Here is a 22,132-nt window from a genome sequence, read left to right on the forward strand (position 1 = left end):
CTGCGCCCGTGAGCCATGGCCGCTGAGCCTGCGCGTCCAGAGCCTGTGCTCCGCAACGGGAGAGGCCGCAACAGTGAGAGTCCCGCGTATCGCAAAAAAAAAAGAAAAAAAAAATTTCTACTAAAGGAAAAAGTAATATTTTCTTGTTTTGGTGAATAATATGCACATCTCCTCCTTATAATCATTGAAGCCCCTCATACAATATTAATTAGCAGCTTTTTTCAGAAAAGAGTCTAAATTGGATGCTGGGAAAGAACAAGCTTTCATAGTCACAGTGAAAATTATTAATCAATGTAGATATCCTTATTTATCAATGTGATATATCTATTATTAGTTGAATAGCCTTAAGACAGTATATACAACATCTGAAAAGTCCCCCAAAAGTAGTTATATACCACTGTTAGCAAAAGAAATTATTTATTTTAAATTCTGAATTGCTGGAATAGTTAACCACAGTTTTCTCAACAAACAGTAAGCATTTGTGCTAAATTCCTAAGTGTTTTCTTTATTATTTAGGACAAATAAGAACTAACCAAATGAGCTGTTTCTATTCCACAGAGATGAGTAATATGTCCCCCTTGTAATCATGCCTCCGATATCAATGATTAAAGTAAATTTAACTGCTTTTCCAGAGATCAAAATACAAGGAGTTACAAAGTGAACTATTGAGGACAAATAGTTTTGGAAATCCGATTTATGGAGTAATGTCCATTACTGTGCTTTTTCCCTCTGTCCATCTTTTAATCATGTCCATGCCTTCTAAACTTGTTTGACTTTCCAGTCTTTCACTAACACTTCTCTGCTTGATAACATTTAAAAAATCAGTATTTATTGTGTTGAAATTTATATTCTACTTCAAACCTATTACAAAACACACATGCAAACATGGAAAATATAACTCCCCTCCAGTATTTCAACTTTTCATTAAAATGCAAATATAATGATTTTCATTAGCCAGGCAACAATACCCACAGTCTTAAATCAAACCCAACCCAACCCAATCCAACCCAATTGTCTTTTCTATGTACATTCCAACTGTTCCTAAGATATATTCTTCCTCTTATGTTGGATCATTTGTTGATGAATACTTTTAGATTTGTATTTGCCATTATTATCCCTGATTGGAGAGGGAAAAGCACAATGTGTGACTCGAGATTTTAAATTTTGGATATATCCTACTCCCTAGACAGACAAATATAAAAATACTTCACTAAATTTTCAACAACTGGAAAATGATCCTTTTTCAATTCCTAAACACTACGAGAAGGAAGAAAACTCACTCAATGCAATTAAAAGTATGTCATGAGGGTAACAGCCAGTAAATTTCACTTATATTTCACATTCGACCTTCTCAGCAGTCTATCCAGCCCACGCTTTATTTGCCATAGGTAGAAAAGTCTCCATAGAAACTTAGCCTAATATCGCTAGACGAGCAGCCCCAATGAAAGAGATTCAGCAAGATTCATGTGTGTAAAAAGGAGGAGGAGAAAGAGGAGAAAAGGAAGGGGAAGAAGGGGAAGAAAGGGGAAGAGGAAGAAGAAGTAGAAGAGGAAAGAGGATGAGGAGAAAAGAGACACAGAGAAAAGCAGAGAGATAAAAGACCAAAGAAAAGAGAGCAGCCAAGAGGGAAAGATAAATTTGGATGGGACTGTTAGAAATCTGCTCTCTACGTCTCTGTTTCTTTACTGGGATTGGGTTTCATTTCTTTCGGCGCCCCTGACCTTGCAGTCTTCCAACTCTCCACACTCCCACCCCCCCCCCCCGCCTCCTGCCCGCCCGCCCCCTCCCCCGGCCTGCGCCTGCCTTTGTGTCTGCCTGTCACTTACCGGGGAACCCGACGAAGCTGATTCGGGAGAAGCACAAAGCCAGGACACAGATTTGCCCACAAATTCTCTCACACACATTCCCCAGGCTGGAAGGTACAGCCCATCGCAGAGCTGATGTACCTCGAGAAAAGTGGGTTCGGGTCTTATTGAGGGAACCAGAGAAACTATTCTTTCCTCTCTCGCTCGGCACCGCTAACAAAACGCGCGGACTTCAGGAAAAAACAAAACCCCACTGAGTGGACTCCTGTTCCACTCGCCTGACACTCGCTGAGCGCAGCCCCCGAAAAGGGGGACACGGGGCAGAAAGGGGCGGACGCAAACGCACACCCAGACCCAGAGCCCCAGCGGAGAAAAGGGTCGAAGACCACTCCGTCTGTGTTCTCCCCAGGGCGGGCGAGGATAAACCCGAGGTTCGTCTGCCTTCCACGAAGGGAGGGGGTAGGGAAGCTTCAAGGGGAAGGTCGTGCCCCCCACAGCTGAACTATTTTAGAAAGGAAAGCAGAGAAAAATCACTTTCCGGAGGATAAAAGGCCGGGAAAGCAGCCGGCCGGACTCACAAAGGTAAGTTTTCTGGGCGAGGAGGACACGAGCACTAGCAGGAGAGAGAGGAGGACACAGAACTACAGGTTTAAAGGGGGGTGGGGGGGAATTAAAACTATATTTGTCAGCCATGTTGAAGAGGCTCCAGTAATTTGTGAAGCTTCCCTCTTCCCTCTTGGTATTTGTGGGTGACACTGCAGGCTTTGCTCCCCAGTCCCCACAAGCCCGAGAGAAAGCGCAGGGGAGAGGAAAGGGAGAGTTTCGCGGCACAAGAGAAGCGCTCTGACCTCGTTCTCGTCCCTCAGCCTTGCAGCAATCCAGCAGTGGCAGTCGGGTCTCCTTTCTAACAAATCCTAAAGGGCAGCCATCTTGCTTCCTTCTGCTTCTCTACGAAAGCAGCCTAGCCTCCGCATCAATATTCATAAGGCAGTTTGACGTCTGTTCTCATCACTCGGCGGGGCCGGCGTCTCGGGGCGGCCGCGGCGAGGGGGCGGACGTGACTCGCATGCGAGCCGGGCCTGGGCGCGCGGCGCTCGCGAGGAGGCGGCGGGGCCGCCCGAGCTCTCGCCGCAGCCGCCGCTCTCCTCCTCCTCCTCCGCCTTCTCCGCCCCGCTTCCTCCTCCTCCTCCTCCGCCTCCTCCCCCTTCACCCGGCCGCCGCCTCCTCCGTCCCGGTCTCCGCCGCCGCCCCGGGACCCTCGGCCCCGGCTCCCCGGGAATCGGCTCCCCGCCCCGGGGCTCCCCGCACAAAAGCCGGCGGCCCCTGGGGCCGAACGAGGGGGCGCGCGGTCGAGGCCGGGGCTGGGGAGCCAGCGTGGGGAGCCGTGGGCCCGGAGGAGCGCGGGGCGGGGGCACGCGGGGGAAGGTCCGGCCCCCGGGACCCTCTGATGGGTTTCCACTCCGGTGAAGGCGCGGGGCGGGCGCGAAGGGGGAGGTGGCGTGCGTCCCTGGCAGGAGGCTGCGAGACCCCAGTTTAACCTTTTAAACTTTTTGCTGGTACCGCACCCCACCGCCTCCTTAGAGTAGGTGGGCGCCGCCCCCGCCCCGACTCCCACCTCCTGGCAGGTATCCCCGCACACGCCCCCTCGCGCACCCACCCCCTGGTAGGTCCACCCGCCCCGCCTCGTCCCCGCTTTGGCATCCTCTCCACACAGTCGCTTTCATCTCGCTCAGCAGAAGCACTCCCCAGTTTCGCGGAGGGCATGCCCTTAGTGCTTTAGGGGCCTGTAGTTTTAAAGACTCGACAAATTAGGAATTTGACCCAGGCCCGCTTCTCCCCGCCCCGGCCCACCTTCTGTTTACTTTGGCCACGTGGGCTGGGAAGAAGGATTCACGCAGATCCGAGAGGGCTTTCGCACCAGTGACTCTCCACTTCGCGCTGGATTCGGTTGTAAGAAATAAATCTGCACTTTCAAATGCTTAAATTTACCCCCATAAGAGCCTCTATTTTGAAAAAATGTCCAGCCTTATAATTAAGTAATGACATCGACCCATAAAGAACTAAACGCCGAATGACGGACGCTCGATTTTCCCTGAAGTTCGGAATTCTATATAACCACTCGCATCCACTGACAGATTTTCTTTTCCATTGCCGAGTAGTTTTACTTCTCTTTTTAATGCTTTTTTTCCCCCAATCATAAATTTTTTATGTGAAGATGAGATCAAGAACAAAGCCCACGTGAATTGGTATATCAGATGGTTTTTTGAGATTTGCCCTCTATTAGAAGTTCTGACGTTACTGGCATTCAAATTTTAGATAGACGTTTTGGACACATCTTTTACGGGATCACTACATTGTGATCACGATACTCTTAAGTAAACACAAGTTATTTTGTGTAGCTCACGGTTTTTTGTCCGCAAATTTCTTTGGAAGTCTTTACCTAATTTTATGAAATCGGAATATTTTCTCTTTGAAAAGGGTTAAAAAAGGAACTCTTTGTATGTGTCACGTTGTTACTAAGAAGAGCGTTTGAAGTGAAACGCTGTTTATTCCACTTTGAGACAAAGTTGACTTCGATTTCTGGTTTTGCACTAGACTAAGTAAAATCGTTCGTTTCCCTAAGCATTCACGTAAAATGAATTTCCATCTTTTCTAATGGTACACTAGTGTGTCACTGAAGTCTTGGCAATTGCTAATGGACTTTAAGCTGTTTGAAAGGTGCCTTGTAATTTGTTTCTCAAGTCCCAAAAGTAAAGTTTTCCGAAGGCTGTGACGTACAGTTGTGCAGCGCACAGAACAGCAGAATTGTGGGAAGCGTGAGCTTTGGAGTCCACAGAGGCAGATGAATCTTGACTCCACGCTTACTAAATGTGTGACCTTGAGCATGGTACTTAACCCTTTGTGTATGTCAGTTTCCTCACCTGTCAAACACCATCTAAAACAGTGCGGCTGTGAGGATTAACTATGACACTAAGTGCCCAGGTGGTTATTACTATTGGTTATTACTATTACCAGTCATAAGCCATCTACTTTCAAGAGTTTTTCTTGTTTAACTAGAAGTATAGAAGTAATTATATGTCTTCCTACATTGAATAACATGGCAAATATTGTATTGGCATGTGTCTGATATAAACACCCGTATATGCCCTTATTTATATGATAATTGAGGAAATGGTCTGTAGGGTCACCTCCCTCTCATCTTTTAAACCTCTCTCTTTGTTGTAGCAGGTGGTTCTCGTCTACCTGGAGTCATACTTGGCTTGCAGTTGGTTTTGCAACAGGCCCTGAACCTTTTCTTGCCAACTTCTTCCTTTGCACCTCCACCCCACCCCACCCTTAACCACCATGACATTTGTTAATTGAAAAGAAAATACCTTACTCCTCTTGGCTGTTATGACTTTTCAACAGCAAAAGGAAGTAAAATTCTAAAGGTCTCCAGGTGTAAAATATCTTAGTGAAATTTTGTATTGTTGATTTTTTAAACACCTCTTTCTTACTTGCTATTTCTGGGAAAGATAAGCTATAGTGAACGTTGTTGACTGGATATTAGTGGGTAATTCGGAGCAAGCTTTTATTAATTGTGTGCATTCTTAAGATTTCTCCTCTTACAGATGTGGATAATCTTTTTAAAAGATAATTTGCTGTTTTAACAGCAGTCAATTGCTATCAAACTCCTTACCATTTTCTTTTTTTTTTTTTCTCCAACTAGAAAGACCAGCACTATTTCCACACAGAAAAATCCTTGCTTCCTTACCAGAGGAAAAAAAACTAATAGAACAAGTCCCACAACATGCTATTCTGTGTTAGAAAATTGACTTGATTGGGCTGGGTACCTGCTGTCTAACTCAATTGCTCGGTCTCTGAGCCTCATAGGGTGGAGGCAGCTTCCTGTCTGCTTTGTCCTTTAAAGAGCTGACAACAGGGCTTTCCTGGTTGCGCAGTGGTTAAGAATCCGCCTGCCAATGCTGGGGGCACGGGTTCGAGTCCTTGTCCAGGAAGATCCCACATGCTGCCGAGCAACTAAGCCCATGCGCCACAACTACTGAGCCTGCTCTCTAGAGCCCGCGAGCCACAGCTACTGAAACCCGTGCTCTGCGACAAGAGAAGCCACCGTAATGAGAAGCCTGCGCACCACAAAGAAGAGTAGCCCCCACTCTCCGCAACTAGAGAAACCCTGCGCGCAGCAACGAAGACCCAACGCAGCCAAAAATAAATAAATAAATAAATTTCTATTAAAAAGAAAAAGAGCTGACAATAGCAGCTTGCTTTACAATGCAAATTTCTTGTACTAACAAAAAAGTAATAGGTGATTCTTAATTTCCTCCCCACCTGCAGAATAGGAAATTTTCTTTAAGGACTTGATTTTCTCTTTAACTGAGAGAAAGTTGTGGCGCATACACCTTTGAAAGAATTATAGTGGTTTAACAAACATTAAATCATGGCCTGTTGTTTCCCATCTCCAAAAACATATTTCTGAAGTATGACATGATAAAGATTCTCTCCATGCTTAAAAGACAATTGACCTTCAAACAGCACAGCAGTCATTGCTGGGAAGGGACTTTCTTGTTTCTTTTGTCTAGTGACATTACTGCACACCATACAAAGGTACATATTTAATATAAGTAGAATGCCAAGTTAAAAAAATCCCCAAGAGATGAAACATTTAGACAGAACACTTCAAATTATTGATATACATTATTATTAATACAAACCATTATTGTCTAAAGCCGAGGATCATAATATTATGAGATTCTTGATAGAGTCTCTTTTGTTAATATGATTTCTACTTTTTTCCTGACCTTGTTTCATATGGTTAATTTCTCTTTCTATCATTTGGAAATTTTAAAGAAATAGACACAAATGATATAATCCTAACACTCAAATCAGGAGCTTTCCAATGTGTGTATTGATTTAATGGGGGTTAAAATGAAACGTTAGATGAAACTCAAAAGTTTAATCCTGTTAAAATATTGTCAGAGACGTTATAAGAAGAATATCAGGGGGACTTCCCTGGCGGACCAGTGGTTAAGACTCTGAGCTTCCACTGCAGGGAGCATGGGTTCAATCCCTGGTCAGGGAACTAAGATCCCACATGCCACGAGGTGTGGACAAAGAATATTAGGCTCATTAGTGAGACAAATCTCATGGAAGTGCCTCCAGAAGTATTGCAAATGTGTTGCTAATATCAATCTCTTTTCTTCTCATAAATTCTGAATTCACAATCCAATAACTACTCTTCTTATTCTCATCCAACTTTGGTAACGCATTTAATATCCCACTTTCTTTTTTTAAAATTAATTAATTTATATTTTATGTTTGGCTGCGTTGGGTCTTTGTTGCTGCACGTGGGCTTTCTCTAGTTGCGGTGAGCAGGGGCTACTCTTCGTTGTGGTGTGCGGGCTTCTCATGGCGGTGGCTTCTCTTGTTGTGGAGCACGGGCTCTAGGCACGCAGGCTTCAGTAGTTGTGGCACGCGGCTCAGTAGTTGTGGCTCGCGGACTCTACAGCGCAGGCTCAGTAGTTGCGGCGCACGGGCTTAGTTGTTCCGTGGCATGTGGGATCTTCCTGGACCAGGGCTCGAACCCGTGTCCCCTGCATTGGCAGGTGGGTTTTTAACCACTGTGCCACCAGGGAAGTCCCCCACTTTCTTCTGATAGAGTAATTTTTCAGTTTCAGTGATAAACTTCAATAATGAAGTTTATTATATAGGATTTTATAGTTTTAAAAGCATTTTTGTACACTAATATTTTTGTGGTAAGGTGTACACTAACAGTTTAATATTCAAAATCATATGCCACATTAAAATGGCATATAATTCCTGTCTTATAAAAATGAAAATTGAGGCTAAGTGACTTTTCCTGCAATAGAGGATCACCTCTCAAACCCAAGTTTAGTGAATCCAAGATCAGGCCTTTTTCATTATACCCAAATTATCCTCATATCTTTTCCTGCTCATCTCCATCTAAATTTTTCTCACCATTATTAGTACTAACTAGTATAAGAATCTTCCCTTCAAAACTCAAAATAATTTTCCATTATTCTGTTACTTAAAAAAAACAACTCAACACCTGCATTTACATATACTACATTTACTTGTTAAATACTGGCTATGTACCAAGCATTGTAATAATTCTTTTACATTTATTATCTTTTAATTTAATGCTTAGCATAACCAAATAAGGTAAGTAAAAGCTTATTGAGAATTAACAGTTGAGTGATTGGGTTGAGATTAAAGAGCTGGAACCAAGGTCTAAATCTAAAGCTAGGTTTGTCTGATTCTAAAGCTCATGTCCTTGCAAGCTACACTGTTCTGTCTCCCCAGTTTAGCAGATACAGATATCTATGTTTAATGCCATGATAAGTTTTTCACACAGTTAGGGTGTGTGTGTGGGGGCGGGTTGTGTTTTTGGTTTTTTTACAATAACATTAGTGTTCCCTATCTCTTCCTCATAAAACAAAAGCAGAAACAAAAACTCTTGTCTAAACTTTTACTTGGTTTTTGTTTGTTTGTTTTTTAATCATTTGCTTTCTACACTGTTTCTTTTGTTTCCAATTGTATGCTAGAAGTTGGCATGCTTGAACTTTTTGGAATAATGATTATATTTGTGTAATAAACAAATGTGGTATCACACTCCTGCCCACTCCCCCCATCCCTATAACATATGTCTTAACCCCACTAACAGATTGTTTACAGATAAGTTCTGCTACCTGTTTTCAGTATTAGTGTGGTGAAAGGACGTTGCATCCTTGATCTGCTCCTTATTTCCTTGAATGACTTAGGGTTCATTCCCGCCAAACAGGGAAGCTGACAGGTGGAAAGAGTGCCACCTACTGAAATTGTTCATAGGACATGGATCTTTGGGGATAAAATACTTAGAATGGGATGGCACCAAATCTTTCCATTGGGAAAATGAATGAGACTCACCTCTGGAGCTTTTGAAAAATACAAATAACTAGCTTGCACTTCTCTACCCCCAGCAGTGTCTTGGTTTAATTAACGAGGTCTGGGATGGGGCTAGAGTAACAATATTTTTCAAAAGATTCACGGATAATCAGATGTACAGCTCTGCTGAAAAATCGCGGGTATAGCTTAATGTGTAAAAATACGATGAAAACAATTAATGCTTACACATAATATTAATAGTTAATGGGCACAAAATGTTGTCATTCATGGAGCATCCCATGACAGAAAGCAAACAGTGGGTATCTCACCACAGTCTGGTGAAGCCCTCACACCTTTGCAAAGATGGAGCAAATTTGCCTGTGACTCCCTCTCTGTATTTCAGGTTGGTTAAATCCTTCTAAGTTCTCTTGTGTCAGGTTAAAAACAAACAAACAAACAACTCTCCTTTGAGGAAGAGATAAATAATTAGCAGCCAAAGAATGACCCAGATTATTACTAGTGAAAAGGAAAGAGCAGGGGAAAATGCAAGTGATAGGACTGATAGCCTGATGCAGTGGGGAGAAAGAAGTGTTGAAAGTTGCCTGAGTTCAACTTGAGAAGAATACTTAGGGATTTTTGTTCTAATAAAAAAAAAATTCTATTGGTTGAGTTTCATCACATTTTTCTAAAAACATTTAAACCATTCTTTAATCCAGGCAGATAGACAAATTGATTCTGATTTCTTTCTTTTTCCAAAATAATGGTCATGCAATAGTTTATGAATGTATTACAAAGCAGCTAACTATTAGTGCAGTTCTTCCTGGAAGAAAGAGCTTTACAGATTAAACTAATTTTAGGTCCCCATGAGTTAAATTCTTCCCTTTCTTATGATATTCTATATGGAAAAGAAGGAAAAATAAAAAAGGAGGTAGGGTAGTTACTATTTGACATCCAATTTTCTTCAAATATTCTAAAGTGTGTTTTCATACTTTCTAGAGATGTGTGAGAAAAATCTAATGAGATCTGAATCAGTGCCAACTCAGAGCCTGTGGGAAGGCAGGGTAGTTTCCTGCAAAGATCTACACCACCAACCCCTGTTTAATTTGTTTTCTTATTTTATATCTTAGAGTACAATACTATTACTATTTGGCAGAAAATCTCCTTGATCTGTCGGTAATTAGGCACGCCTCTAAGTTGAACATGGGTTGATTGCCAAGCAATTGTTCTGCATTTCACAATGACTTTAAGCCCCAAGAGAATAAAGTACATTTAAGTAGTGACCACAAAATAGGGATTCCTGAAAGAAAAGTTGGAGTAGAAGGTGAAAAGAAACACACACACACACACACATTAAATCAGAACATCAAAAACACATGCTAAAGAAGCATTTCTTTGGGGGGTCCCTAACATTTATTTCTCTGAAATCTTATGATCACTGACCCTAGTTAGACTGGGTAGAGAGAGATAAGGAAGTGAGAACTACTGAAGAATGGTGTGCTTAGCACAGGGTTGGGAGATGTCAGGTGGGTGTGATCCTAGTGGTAATACTGATATACTTTAATAAAGGAGACTTTCCTGATTCTCCTTAAATCTTAAAACATTAATAGCTATTGTCTACTAGTGAACAAGAACCAAAAGAGTCTTTCTCTAAATTTAAAATCCAAAAAAGGCTAAAGTCATAATTTTGGTGGGTGAGGGCCACTGTTAAAGGTAAAAGTAGTATCAACTCACAAAACAGATACTCAAAAAAATTTAGACAGAGAAACTAGTAAAAGCATACTTATTGGAATGTTAAAGTCAGTCTGATATGAGTAAATGACATGGTTTAGGATTGTAGTCTAGACTCTGCTACTAAAAAACCTACCCAAAATCTTTAACATGCATTATCTCATTTAGTATTTACAATAATCTTTAAAATAGGTGAGACAGTTATGAATCCCATTTTATTTTATCTTATTTTTTAACACTAGGGAACATGTATTTAACACATGAGGGGACATGTCAGAGAGATTAAGTAACTTGTCCAGGATTACACAGCAGGTGATACATTCTGAGACTTAAGTCTTCTTCAGTATTCTTTCCACAAACCAAAGGGAAACAAATAAACCAACTTTAATTCCTTCCTGGGGGCAGAAAAGAAGCTCTGATCAACCTGTGACATTGTATCTTATAGGCTGATACATTTGTATTCCTTGCCTATGCTCACACAGGCAGAGCAGAATGCTACAGTAATGGAAACATTTAGGAAAAGTGTGTTTACTGTTTTTCGTTTATTTACTTGTTTATGTTTTAATGTAGGCCATCCACTGTGGTAGGAATTCTGTTCATTCCAAATGTGAGGGGAAAGTTAATCTATTCCCTAAAAAGCATTTCTAAGGGGAAGAATAACAAGTCAAGACACTTTGTCAGAAATTAAAAAAAAAAAAAAACTTTAGAAATGAAGGCTTGTTAGTCTCATTTTCCATTGCAAAATGGTTCATCTGAAGTTTCTAAACTGTCATAGGTTATGGTGATGCTTGAGATACTGATGTGTCATTTGTGTTTCAATTTCACATTCTTGAAAGGCAGCTTAATCAGCACATGACCATAACCAGAGTCAAATGGCATCGTTACGAGGGTTTGCTCAGGAAATCCTCAAATCACAGAAGGATCAGAAACGGATGGAAATACCATCGCAAAAACATCCCTTAAAAGGTGTAATAATAACGACATATCTGGTCATTCTTGTTTCACATTAGTGGTAGCATTTCCCAGGCTCTGCTTTCTCAGCCTTTAAGAAAGGCTATATTTAAAATTAAATTTAAATTAATTCTATATTTAAAATTAAACTTACATGGTGATGGCTCATTGCATTATTCTCACTTCAATATACTTCTTATTTTTTCTCTCATTCAGTGATATAACAGTGAACAAGATGTGTTCCCTGCCCTCCAAGAACTTATAGTCAAGTGGGAAAACAGACATGTAAACGGGCTGTGATAAAACACTCTGTGTTGTGTGCTGGGGTGCAGTCAGAAGGGTGCTTACCTCATGTTTGAAAGCTCAGAGCAAACCTCCCATGAAAGTAATATTTAAGCTAAGATCTTAAGGATGAATAGGAATTATTCAGGCCAAGTAGAAAGTCAGAGAAGAGTGCTCGGTGGAGATAAAAGAGTAAAAAGAGTATATGAAGAATCGGGGGCAGGAGAGAGCACGACATGTTTGAGGGGGAAAAAAAGAAAAAACAAAACCCACGTTCCAAATGACTTGTATAGGAAGTGAAGAGGGAGAGGGTGACTACTCAGGCTGTGGCCATGTGCAGGGACCAGATCATGGGGGTTAGTGACAGTCATGGTAAGGGGTTTGGGTTGTGGCCTAAGTGCAGTAGAAAGTCAATCATGGGTTTTAAGAGAGAAGAAAATGATCAGATTTGGATGTTGGAAATATCTCTCTAGTAGCACTAGGGAGAGGGGATTGAGAGAACACAGTAGCAGGGGCTAGAACACCAGTGGGGAGACAGGGGTAGTAACTTAGGGAAAATTAGAGTGGTCTTGAATTAGAGATTCGTCAATAGGAAGGAGAGAAATGGACAGGTACATGGGCGTCACAGAGGTAGAAGAAATGGAGCCTAGTGACTGCTTGGAAGAACGGAGAAGCGGAGGCGGGGCTCCAGAATGTCACCCAGGTTTCTGACCTGGCTGGGGCAGTTGGTGGTGACTTTCACTGGAGATAGAAATGACAGGAAGAGAAGAGGACCTGGAAGTGGGACTTTGAGAGCGGAGTAAAAAAAGAAATCAGTGATCAAAACATTAAGTTCGAGGCACCTGAGGGACATCCATGGGGAGATGTGCAGTAAGCAGTGGGATGGCTGAGCCTGAAACCTAGGAAAAAGATTCAGACTGGAGTTTGAAATTTGTGAATTATCTGCAGACAGACGGCGGTTGAGGGAGACGCCCTTACACTCTGAGTGAGAAGAAAAGTGGAGTTCTAGGACAGGACCCTCAGAGGGACACCCCCTGTGAAAGAAGAGGAGCCCCCAAAGGAGGAAACCAGAGGTGTGTGCTGTTGTGGGAACCAAGTTAAGGACTAGCCTCATGAACGAGGTCTGACCTGGTGAGCAGGGCCACATACTAAGGAGCCGTCACCTGAGACGAGTAACGAGAAGTGCCTTGGGTATAACAGTGGGGCATTCCTTGCAATCCTTGGCCAAGTGAGCTTCAGGAGAAGAGTCCTGGTGACAGAAGCCAGATTGCCTGAGGTTGAAGGATAAACAGGAAGTGAGGATGTGGAGATAGGGAGAGCCGATGTTTAAAGAAGGTTGGCTACAGAGAGAAGGAAGCAGATAGCAAAGAAGCTCCAGGGCGTTGTTGGATGGAGGAAAGAATGTCTTAAGATGGGAAAGACTCCAGCACGTTACTGATGGGAGAGAGCAGATTGAGGTGGGTGGTTAAAGATACAGGAAAGAAAAGAAAACTTACTGAACAAGGCCCCTGAAAAGTAGGGTCTTTTTTTTTTTTTTTGCGGTGAGCGGGCCTCTCCCGTTGCGGAGCGCAGGCTCCGGACGCGCAGGCTCAGCGGCCAGGGCTCACGGGCCCAGCCGCTCCGTGGCATGTGGGATCTTCCCGGACCGGGGCACGAATCCGTACCCTCTGCATCGGCAGGCGGACTCTCAACGACTGCGCCACCAGGGAAGCCCCAAGGTGGGGTCTTTTAAAAGAGTATTCTGCTGACAAGCTGAGGAGGCGCATAGGCCTTACAAAGGAGGGGAGGACAATTGGTTTAGTGAGTTCATTTCATCGTGCCCTCCCTCCATCTCTCTCCCTCCCTAGTGGGCTTTGTAGATTTTCTTCACAAGTTTCATGGCTTTGGAGAGAAAGAGAAATGGGGTCTGTGAAATGTATTATGAATTAAATGCTGGTGGTTGGACAAGGCTGAGGTGGTATCTATAATATAACATAAATTTCTAGAAATCGGAGCTTCTTTCAAAACACAAGGGTGTATTATAAAACACTGCAGCTAATAAATACATACTAAAGGGATCCTACAGTGGAGGGACAATCTCCATCTGGGTGATGTGCAGTGATGGCTAAGGTTTCTAATCCATGCTTTGTACTATAATGACAGCTCTGTGATCCAAGAATAATCATAAGAATATATACCAAATATTGATTGTCTACTGAGTGCTGAGCACAAAGTACATATTATTTTTATACTACAAGGATCCTGCAAGGTAGATATTTATTTTCAGTTTACAGGTAAGTAAAGGCTCAGAGAGAATAAATAAGTTTCTACAAAGAGCTGGTTAATGGCTCAACTAGCACCAGAACGAAGTTTATCTATTTCAGATTGTGAGCACTTTGCACTAAGTAACATGATGTACCTTTCAGAAATATCTTATTGAAAATTATTTTTGCTCCCGATTTCCCTCATAGTTATGTATTATTATGTAACTAAAATATCTTCTCTTTTAGGTAATTGTGACCAACCAACCTAGGAAAAAATTGGTATTGGTGTGCAAGGGAGAGGGAGTTGGGGAAAATCTAGATCCAGACATATAGAGATTAATGAGAGAAAAAGAATTATCTCCAGCATCACATATTCCTTCAGCTTGCCTATTTCCTGCATGCCGCAACTAAAGATCCCGCATGCCGCAACGAAGATCCCACGGGTGGCAACTAAGACCCAGTGCAGCTAAATAAATAAATAAATATTTTAAAGGCACAGAGATATTTTGTCTGCCCAGACCTGAAAGTAATTACACAACTAAACACTTAAATTGCGATTATGACAGGCACTACAAAGAAAAGGTTCGGAGGCTGTGGGGGAAGATACAAGGAAGGATGCAACCCAGTTTAGAAGTCAACTTGAGCTTTCCTTGAGGAAGTGATAATTGGGCTGACTTTTGAAAAATAACTAGAAATGAACCAATCAAATGGGGTGTGGGGAGAGGAGTCTTGTTTCGGGTAGAGGGAATTGCACATGGGAAAGGCCCAAAGCAGAAATGGATGTGTCATAAGGCCAGTGTGGCTGCAGCCCAATGAGTAAGTAGGAGAATACAATCAATGAGGTTGAAGATAGGCAGGGACCAGGACATACAAGGCCTTGTAGGTCACATTGAATCTGTTTTGGTCATTATATATTGATTTAAACTTCTCAGGATCCATCCTCACTTTTGTCAGAGAATGATACTATGATTTATCCTTGGGAAACTATAAGCAGATAGGGTAGGGGAAAGAAAGAACCAGGCATGGCTTTCTTGACAGTAGAGAGGCCATCTTTGGCCTAATCCATTTTGTGAGCTAAGCCTGGCCACAATGCTTGCCCTTGAATAGGTCTCAGTAGTAATTATCTTAAGAGAGCACAAGGACAAACTTCTCAGGCAAAAGAAGTAACCATAGCAAAGAGAATATATCAGTTGTAAAGACCCCCAGTTCTATTTCAATGGTAAAGATTAGCCTGAAGCTCTCAACCACCAGATCACCCTGAACCTAAGGGATGATGATGTTGGCCTTTTCAGACCCTCATGACTTCAATCAACTAAAGCTTGGACTCTGTCAACTGCTCAAGTCTCTGTCAACTGCTCTGTCAACTGCCAATGGTACATGAATATGCATGTACCATTAGCTTAAAACTTTCCCAGTTTTGCTGTCTGGGGAGACACTGCTTTGGAAAGATCCCTGGTGTTCTCCTTACTTGCTGCAAGAGATAATAAATCCTTCCTTCTCCCCGTCTTTGGCTTGGTTGTGTCTTTTGGCTCAACATCCATCAAGAGGCGAACTCAGTTTTTTGGGTAAAGAGCCAGTCTTCAAACCATGAGGTTTAGGCAGAGCCAGTCTACCTTCAGCTTCAAATGTGGGCCTGTGTTGAAGTAGCCATGGCTAATCAGAGAATAACTTCCTGCTCTCCCCACAGGAATTGTTAAGAGAGGGAAACATACAACCCAAGCCAGGCCAATCAGAACCAATAGGGCCAACTCTGAGCCTTTTGCTGGTGGTGTTGGCTATTGCAACCAGAGGGAAAAGCTCAGTTCTCTCAAAGGAAATGTCTCTCTGTAGCCAACACAGAGGAGAGTGGTGCTGAGAGATTATGTCCAGTTAACATCGCTGAATAGATCTGCTCCATAACTTTTCGGGTTTGTGAACCGGTAAATTCCTCTTACCAGGCAAGCCTGTTTGAGCTATATTTTAGTAACTTAGAACTGGAGGTGTCTTGATCTATTATTATTTTTTTTAAGTGGTACAAGAATCAAAGTGTGGTGACAGCTAAATTGTGGAATTAGCCAGGTGTAGGTAGAAAAGAGGCAACGAGGACCTCTTTCTGTTACCTGAAAACTGGGTTCACCTTGTTATCGAACCAAACTTGGGTCCCCTCACCCATGCACAATAAAACCAATCTACTGACACTGGATTGTGGTGAAGGAAAGTGCAGCTTTATTGTAAAGGCACCAATACAAGGAGGATGGGTGGCTTGTGCTCTAAAACCCCAAACTCCTTGGTGGTTTTCAGGGAGAAGTTTTTATAGGGAAAATTTGGGGTGAGGGCTGCAGGGTGTGTGGCTTTCTTCTGATTGGCTGGTACAGGGCTGTGTTCTAGGAGTCTTGTACTCAGCCTGAAATTACCATCCTCCACCTGAGTGGGGGCCTTAGTTCCTGCAGAAGATATTGTTATATATACTCCTTGAGGAGGAACCGGGACCCTGCCCAAAGGCTGCACTATTGTTTCTTGACTGCTCCTCCCTTGTCTCTGCATTCCCTCCCTTCTGTGATTAGTAACTGTTTGCCTCTACACTTTGGAACTCAGGGAAGGTGAAGGAGGCTGAATGAAGCCTATTTCCTACAAATAAGAAATGGGAGACACGGAAAGGACTTGTACCTGGGAGGACCCCACAGGGTCCTGCTCCATTTCAGCCTCTTGGTGGATGTCAAGCCAAAAGCCACAACCAAGCGAAAGATCAGGAGAAGGAAAGATTTATTACTTGCAGCCAGTAAGGAGAACACCGGTCCAAAGCAGTCTCTCCCCAAACAGCAAAATTGGGACAGAATCCAACTTCAGTTGATCAAAGTAGTGAGGGTCAGAAAAGGTCAACATCATCACTCCTTAGATTCCAATTGATCTGGAGGTTGAGCACCTGAGTTGGGGGTGGGGGTGGGGGGTGGGGGTGGGGTGTGGATTTAAATTCTGTAAAACAGCTCAAGACAGTGCTTGATGCTAGTCTTTACTATCAAAATAGAACCTGGCGTCTTTACAACTGATTTATTATCTTTGTTATTGTTATTTCTCTTGCCTGATAAGTTTGTCCTTCTGTTCTCTTAAGATCCTTATTACTGAGACCCATTCAAGGGCAAGCATTGTGGCCAGGCTTAGATCAAAAAAATGTCATAGGCCAAAATGGCTTCTCTTCTGTCAAGAAAGCCATGCCTGGTTCTCTTTCTCCAAGGATCCCCTACCCTATCTGCTTACATTTCTTTAGCTGAGAAGTGAAACACAACAGTTGATTAACTTGTTATCTGTGGTATCTTGGGACTCAGAGTATGGGCCTACTGAGACTGGAGATTAGAAGATGTGTTCTTTTTTCTTTTTTTCTTTAGATAGTAATGTACTGGTTCTTTATTTATTTTTAAACTTTTTATTTTATATTGGAGTATAGCCAGTTAACAATGTTGTAACAATTTCAGATGCACAGCAAAGGGGCTCTGCCACACATATGCCTGTATCCATTCTCCACCAAACTCCTCTCCCATCCAGGCTGCCACATAACATTGAGCAGAGTTCCCTGTGCTATACAGTAGGTCCTTGTTGGTTATCCATCTTAAATGTAGCAGTGTTGTACTGGTTCTTTTTTTGTGAGGTTTAGTGAGGTTGTTTAAGAAAGGGACAAGCTGCAGTTAAAGCTGGTTTGTCTGGGAGCAGTGAAAACACTAAGAGCAGCCCTTTAGCCCTTGTCCTGAAATCCCAAACAACTAGGAGTCAGAAACTTTATAACTGTTTGGAGTCTGAAAAGTAAAGTCCTCTGTTCCAGTCTAAATCTAGTGCTAGCAAAAGTGGGGAGAGTAGAATGAAATCAGAAGATAAGATTGAAATCAGGAGCTGCACCCACCTCTGTTGACAAAACATCAAGGTTAATTGTTAGAAGACAGAAACCACCCCTTTAGGATCTAGAATCAAGGATTAGGCCTCAGTACCAATGCTGGCTTTCGTTGCTAACTCCCTGAATTTATAGGAAACAAATAGATTGTAGAGTTTACTAAACTTTTAAGGAACTTGGGTTTCCAGAGAAACTCAAACACCCATAAACTCAGGGCTGTGATTGCTCAACCCCCAAGGCAGTACTCAGGATCCTAAACCCACACTAACAGAAATAGCACCAGTAGTAGAGTGTGATGACCAGAAAGTAAAAACTCCCCGGTGCCTTTCTCACCGATGGCCATAGAGCACATATTACACGGGAGGTCATCCCCGAAGACAGATTCCAGAGTAGACAAAAGGGGTCCTCAAGAAATTCACTCCAAAGCCAAGGCAAGGGATTGCTCTACTCCTGTCCTGCAAATAGTCCATTGCGTGCCACCCCTCCTCCCATTTCCCCTTTTTCAAATAGAAGTTTTTATGGTAGTTATTTTGTTTCCTCCTCACAAATATACATTGTTTGTTGGAGATGATTACATGTATCATTTTACAATAGGTTTCTGAACCAGGAGGAATGCACATTAACAAGAGAGTCTAGACTCAGCCTGGTTGCTGTAACTGGGTAACACTTGAATGGTGCTGGTACATATGCTTTTGATTCCATATGATATTATTGCTTAATGTAGGCTTGGGGAATTTTGAATTGTTAGGTATAAGAAAAAGATGTGTGGATGTTGTGCAGCCAGGAGGTGAACTATAGTAAACATCTGTGTTTTGACCTATCAGGAATCCATTTCTTCTAGGTCCACCCCCTAATTTTCCCAGAGGAACTACTCTTAACTTTCATTACATGTGACCAGGTGAATCTGACTTTACTTTCAGCTTCAGACATGGCCAATCAGAACATTGTAAACCTCTGACTTTAGTGATTGGTTCTGGACATCCTAACCACATGTTGGTATCTAGGCCAGTTAAATCAAAAGCAACAAAACAGTTCTGGGGCTGGGGAAGAGGCTTTTTTTTTCTGTTGGGATTGTTGTTAATATAGAATATAGGCCTGAGTTTTTTATGACCTATTGTAAATGAAGAACCTGCATGACAATAAAGCTAAAATAGACCAAATAAGAGCATTTGACCCATGTGAGTCACCTCAACTAGCTGAACTTAAAAATAATCTATCCTTGAATTTTTCTTTATGTGAGTCAATCCCCCCCACCCCCCTTCCCACTTTCTTGGGGGTAATCTAGTTTATGCTGGGTTTATTTCCTTACTAATTGAACGAACCTTTAACCCAAGAGCAATGGGAAGTCATGACTGGATTTAATCAGGGATGTGATCATATTTGAGATTTTTGAAGAGCAAGTTTTGTTTGAGTAACTCTTCTTGAAGGAACACCAATAAAATGTTTCCCATTTCATTCCCAAAAAGTAATAAGGGGAAAGAATCAGTCGGCTAACTGTTGTACCTATATTAGTACCCAGTGTGTGTGTAGCGAGACCAAATTTAACTGTGGTTAGGCGTCACTGAGGACAAGGTAGATGAGTATTGTATACACATTGTTACATTACTCTTCTTTAGTGTCTACTATTTGATCTCCCTTCATTTGGCATAGAATTGTATCCATGTATATTTTTGTACATTCACCAAGCCAGTTAGCATTTCATAGATGAAATGACTAAGGTTCTGGCTCATTCTCTGTTTGTGAACTGAAAATTTGAAAAGATAGTTGGTAGGACTCCTATTTCTTTTCGAAGATAGAAATATAGTAAGCATTTGTCATGAAAACATGGAAGAGAATAGGCCCACCAATTGCTATAATTACCTATAGCAAGATGAAGAATGATTTATTAGCATTAATTATGTCACATGTACATATATTAATTAAGACTAAGAAGAAATGCTGGAACTTTTCTAATGAAGTTAGAAGTGTTCTGGCTGTCTTCCATCACTTAAACTTTTTTTTTTTTATTCTTTTAATCTTAGCCAATGGGTAAAAGTAAAGTATACAACTTGTAGATCACATTTTAAATGTTACTGCTCTCCACTTCAACTCCTTTCCCTACTGTAGGTTGGATTGTGGACATGATGGTAAGAGCCAGTGTTGACCATGGGCCATGCAGATGAGGACAACCCTCTAGAAGAGGCAGAGCAACAAGGCAGAAGTAACCTGGATCCCTTAATGACCACCTGGATTGGAGCCACCTCCCTACCCAAGACCCCCATGAGAAATAAATAAATTCTATTGTATCTAAAGCATTGTATTTTGGTGGCTCTTTATTACATCAATTTAGCATGTACACCCATAAAATACAATGGATTATTTCCAAATAATGAGTGTGTGTATGTGTGTGTATGTGTGTGTGTATTTGTAGCAGATTAGGTGACCAAAAACTAAACAAAAATCCAACTTTTCCTTTATTCTCATGATTTAGAGGGAGTGTCCTCTATGGCAATGGTTGTCAAACTTTAGAATGAATAAAGATTTCCTGGGAAGCTTCTTTAAAAAGATGATTCTGGATTCTATTCCCAGAGATTCTCATCTACTAGGGCTGGAGTATGGTCCAGGAGTCTGCATTTTTAAACAAGCATCCCAGATAACTCTGACACAAGTGGTCTGAGAACTTTATGTGTAGAAGATCTGTCAACACTATCCATGATAAACTGTGTGTGCTTTATGAAAAGTAGGGATATGTAACAGAATAACAAGTGTATTTCTAAATTCATAATTTGGGGGGCACAAAAATTTAGTTTGATTAATCAGTTTATGTAAAAGTAATGATCTTAGAAACTGTTACTCTTTTAAAATTAGTTTGAATTTAATTCTGTCTAAGATATAGACAGAACTTGAAACATTTAATTCTGCATGTTCTAAAAATGGACTTGAACTATGCTAAAATTATAAATAATGATTCAATTATAGGAAGTGACTGAAAATCTGAAATTTATATCAGAAAGATATAAAGCAAGAGATAGACTTTTTGCTGCAATATTCAGTTCTGTAGGGATGAAATAGAAGTTCTAAACCTTCACTTAAACAAATTTAAGGATAGAATGACAAGCTTAGTATTCAATTCTTAGATGTTTCTATAACTTTCTGAAGCAGAAAGGTATAAGAAAACAGGTGAGAAAAATGAAAGGAAATGCTAAACTAGGCCCCTCTCACTTCAAATCCTCAAGTCTAAAAATAGGTTTAAGAAAAAATTTTAATCTAATTATGCCTTGGTGGAAAACAAGAGCCAGCCAGGGGGGATGGGGGTAGGGTGGGGGAAGCCCCCAGACTCTACACTGGTAAACTCTTTCCTTCATTTTTGTTGAATTATGTATCTTTTACCTCTAATATATATTTGTTGTGAAGAAAAGAGGGCCTATTTTTCAGCTGAGGACTTATTCCACTTCCTCAGAATGCAAGAAAAATACAAAAAGAGGAAAATTATGACCTAATGCAAAATTTCCTTCAAGCTATCTATGTTCATTTCATGGTGGGAAGGAGCTGACACAAGGAGACCTGAGCTGCAGGAGAGAAACATATTTCTCTTCCAGCTACGTGGCTTTAAATGCCTCTCCTCAAAGGAGGAACCAGTTGGACCTTACATCTATGCAACTTAAAGAGGTGACTTCTCACACATTCAGTGTTTTCAGTGGCTTTTTCTAATGATTAAGTAGTTTGCCTTTAATGAACATTTTAACATTGTTAACTGTTTTCATTCCAGAGGAATGAATGTACTTTACACTCTGATATTAACATTATTCCTGAGTATACACCCTTCTCCCCAAGAGATTCAAGCATTACTTTGTATAAACAGATTTCTAGAACATAAAGTCTTATTTAGTATAAAAATAAATTTAAAAAGTAATTACCAATCAATATGGAATTTCTTGACAACCTGTTGTGTATCTGAATTTGGGAAAAATACTATTATCTACTTTTTATTGCAAAATAAAAAATTTAAATTAGATATTTACACAAAGATACTCAGGGTGTCACACCACTATGAAGAATAATTGTGTATCATGCCAGTAATATGCTCCTTAGTGAAGACTTTTAGGAAAGACAATTTTGACAAAAGTGAGTCAGCTTTTTAAAATGGCTTTCTGTATGATTTTAAATTCTATTGGTATATTTTTCAAAGTTTAACAGTAAGTAGCATTTTTCCCCATTTAATGTTACCACCACCTTACCATCTTCTGGTTGTGAAATCTCGTGATTCATTATCATTAGAAAAGTTTAGAAAGTTCTGAGGGTGTAATGCCTGAATTGGCTTCTCATTGTAATATTCCAGTGGCAAGATACCAACCTATACATATATTTTACACAATGCTTTCCTTCTTTATAACAGTGTTCTT

At 41.3% G+C, this 22,132-nt stretch overlaps 2 protein-coding genes across 11 annotated transcripts in view; one reads left to right on the forward strand and one right to left on the reverse strand.

Moving 5' to 3' along the window:
* Window positions 1-2,783, reverse strand: part of TET2 (tet methylcytosine dioxygenase 2) — a 133,818-nt gene extending 131,035 nt beyond the window's left edge. For 7 of the 8 annotated variants that reach the window (XM_089911617.1, XM_022567067.3, XM_089911618.1 and 4 more), the window contains exon 1: window positions 2,654-2,783. The gene's annotated coding sequence lies outside the window, so the exon portion shown is untranslated. Of the gene's footprint in view, window positions 1-1,826; window positions 1,846-2,653 lie in introns of those variants that run through there. The other variant, XM_089911615.1, reaches the window with a different exon arrangement.
* LOC149749114 (uncharacterized) lies at window positions 1,398-20,391 on the forward strand. Of its 3 annotated transcripts, none has more exons than XR_016393227.1 (2): window positions 1,398-2,387; window positions 19,857-20,391. XR_016393227.1 is itself a non-coding variant. In XM_089911621.1 (2 exons), the coding sequence occupies exon 1, from the start codon at window positions 2,872-2,874 to the stop codon at window positions 3,340-3,342; it is 471 nt and encodes a 156-aa protein (XP_089767747.1). In that variant the 5' UTR covers window positions 2,721-2,871; the 3' UTR covers window positions 3,343-3,755; window positions 5,515-8,435. The 3 variants fall into 3 exon arrangements, 1 of the variants encoding a protein (XP_089767747.1); XR_016393228.1 differs by lacking the exon at window positions 19,857-20,391 and adding an exon at window positions 5,515-8,435; XM_089911621.1 differs by lacking the exons at window positions 1,398-2,387; window positions 19,857-20,391 and adding exons at window positions 2,721-3,755; window positions 5,515-8,435.
* Window positions 20,392-22,132: the final 1,741 nt, after the last annotated feature.

The sequence above is a fragment of the Delphinapterus leucas genome, chromosome 5 (assembly GCF_059928025.1).
Source record: "Delphinapterus leucas isolate spDelLeu-1000000601 "Yukka" chromosome 5, BTC_Dleu_Yukka2, whole genome shotgun sequence".
Classification (NCBI taxonomy): domain Eukaryota; kingdom Metazoa; phylum Chordata; class Mammalia; order Artiodactyla; family Monodontidae; genus Delphinapterus; species Delphinapterus leucas.

What these genes read in the sequence shown, in the direction of transcription:
- LOC149749114 (XM_089911621.1), top strand. Translation starts at nt 2,872, where the DNA reads ATGCGAGCCGGGCCTGGGCGCGCGGCGCTCGCGAGGAGGCGGCGGGGC.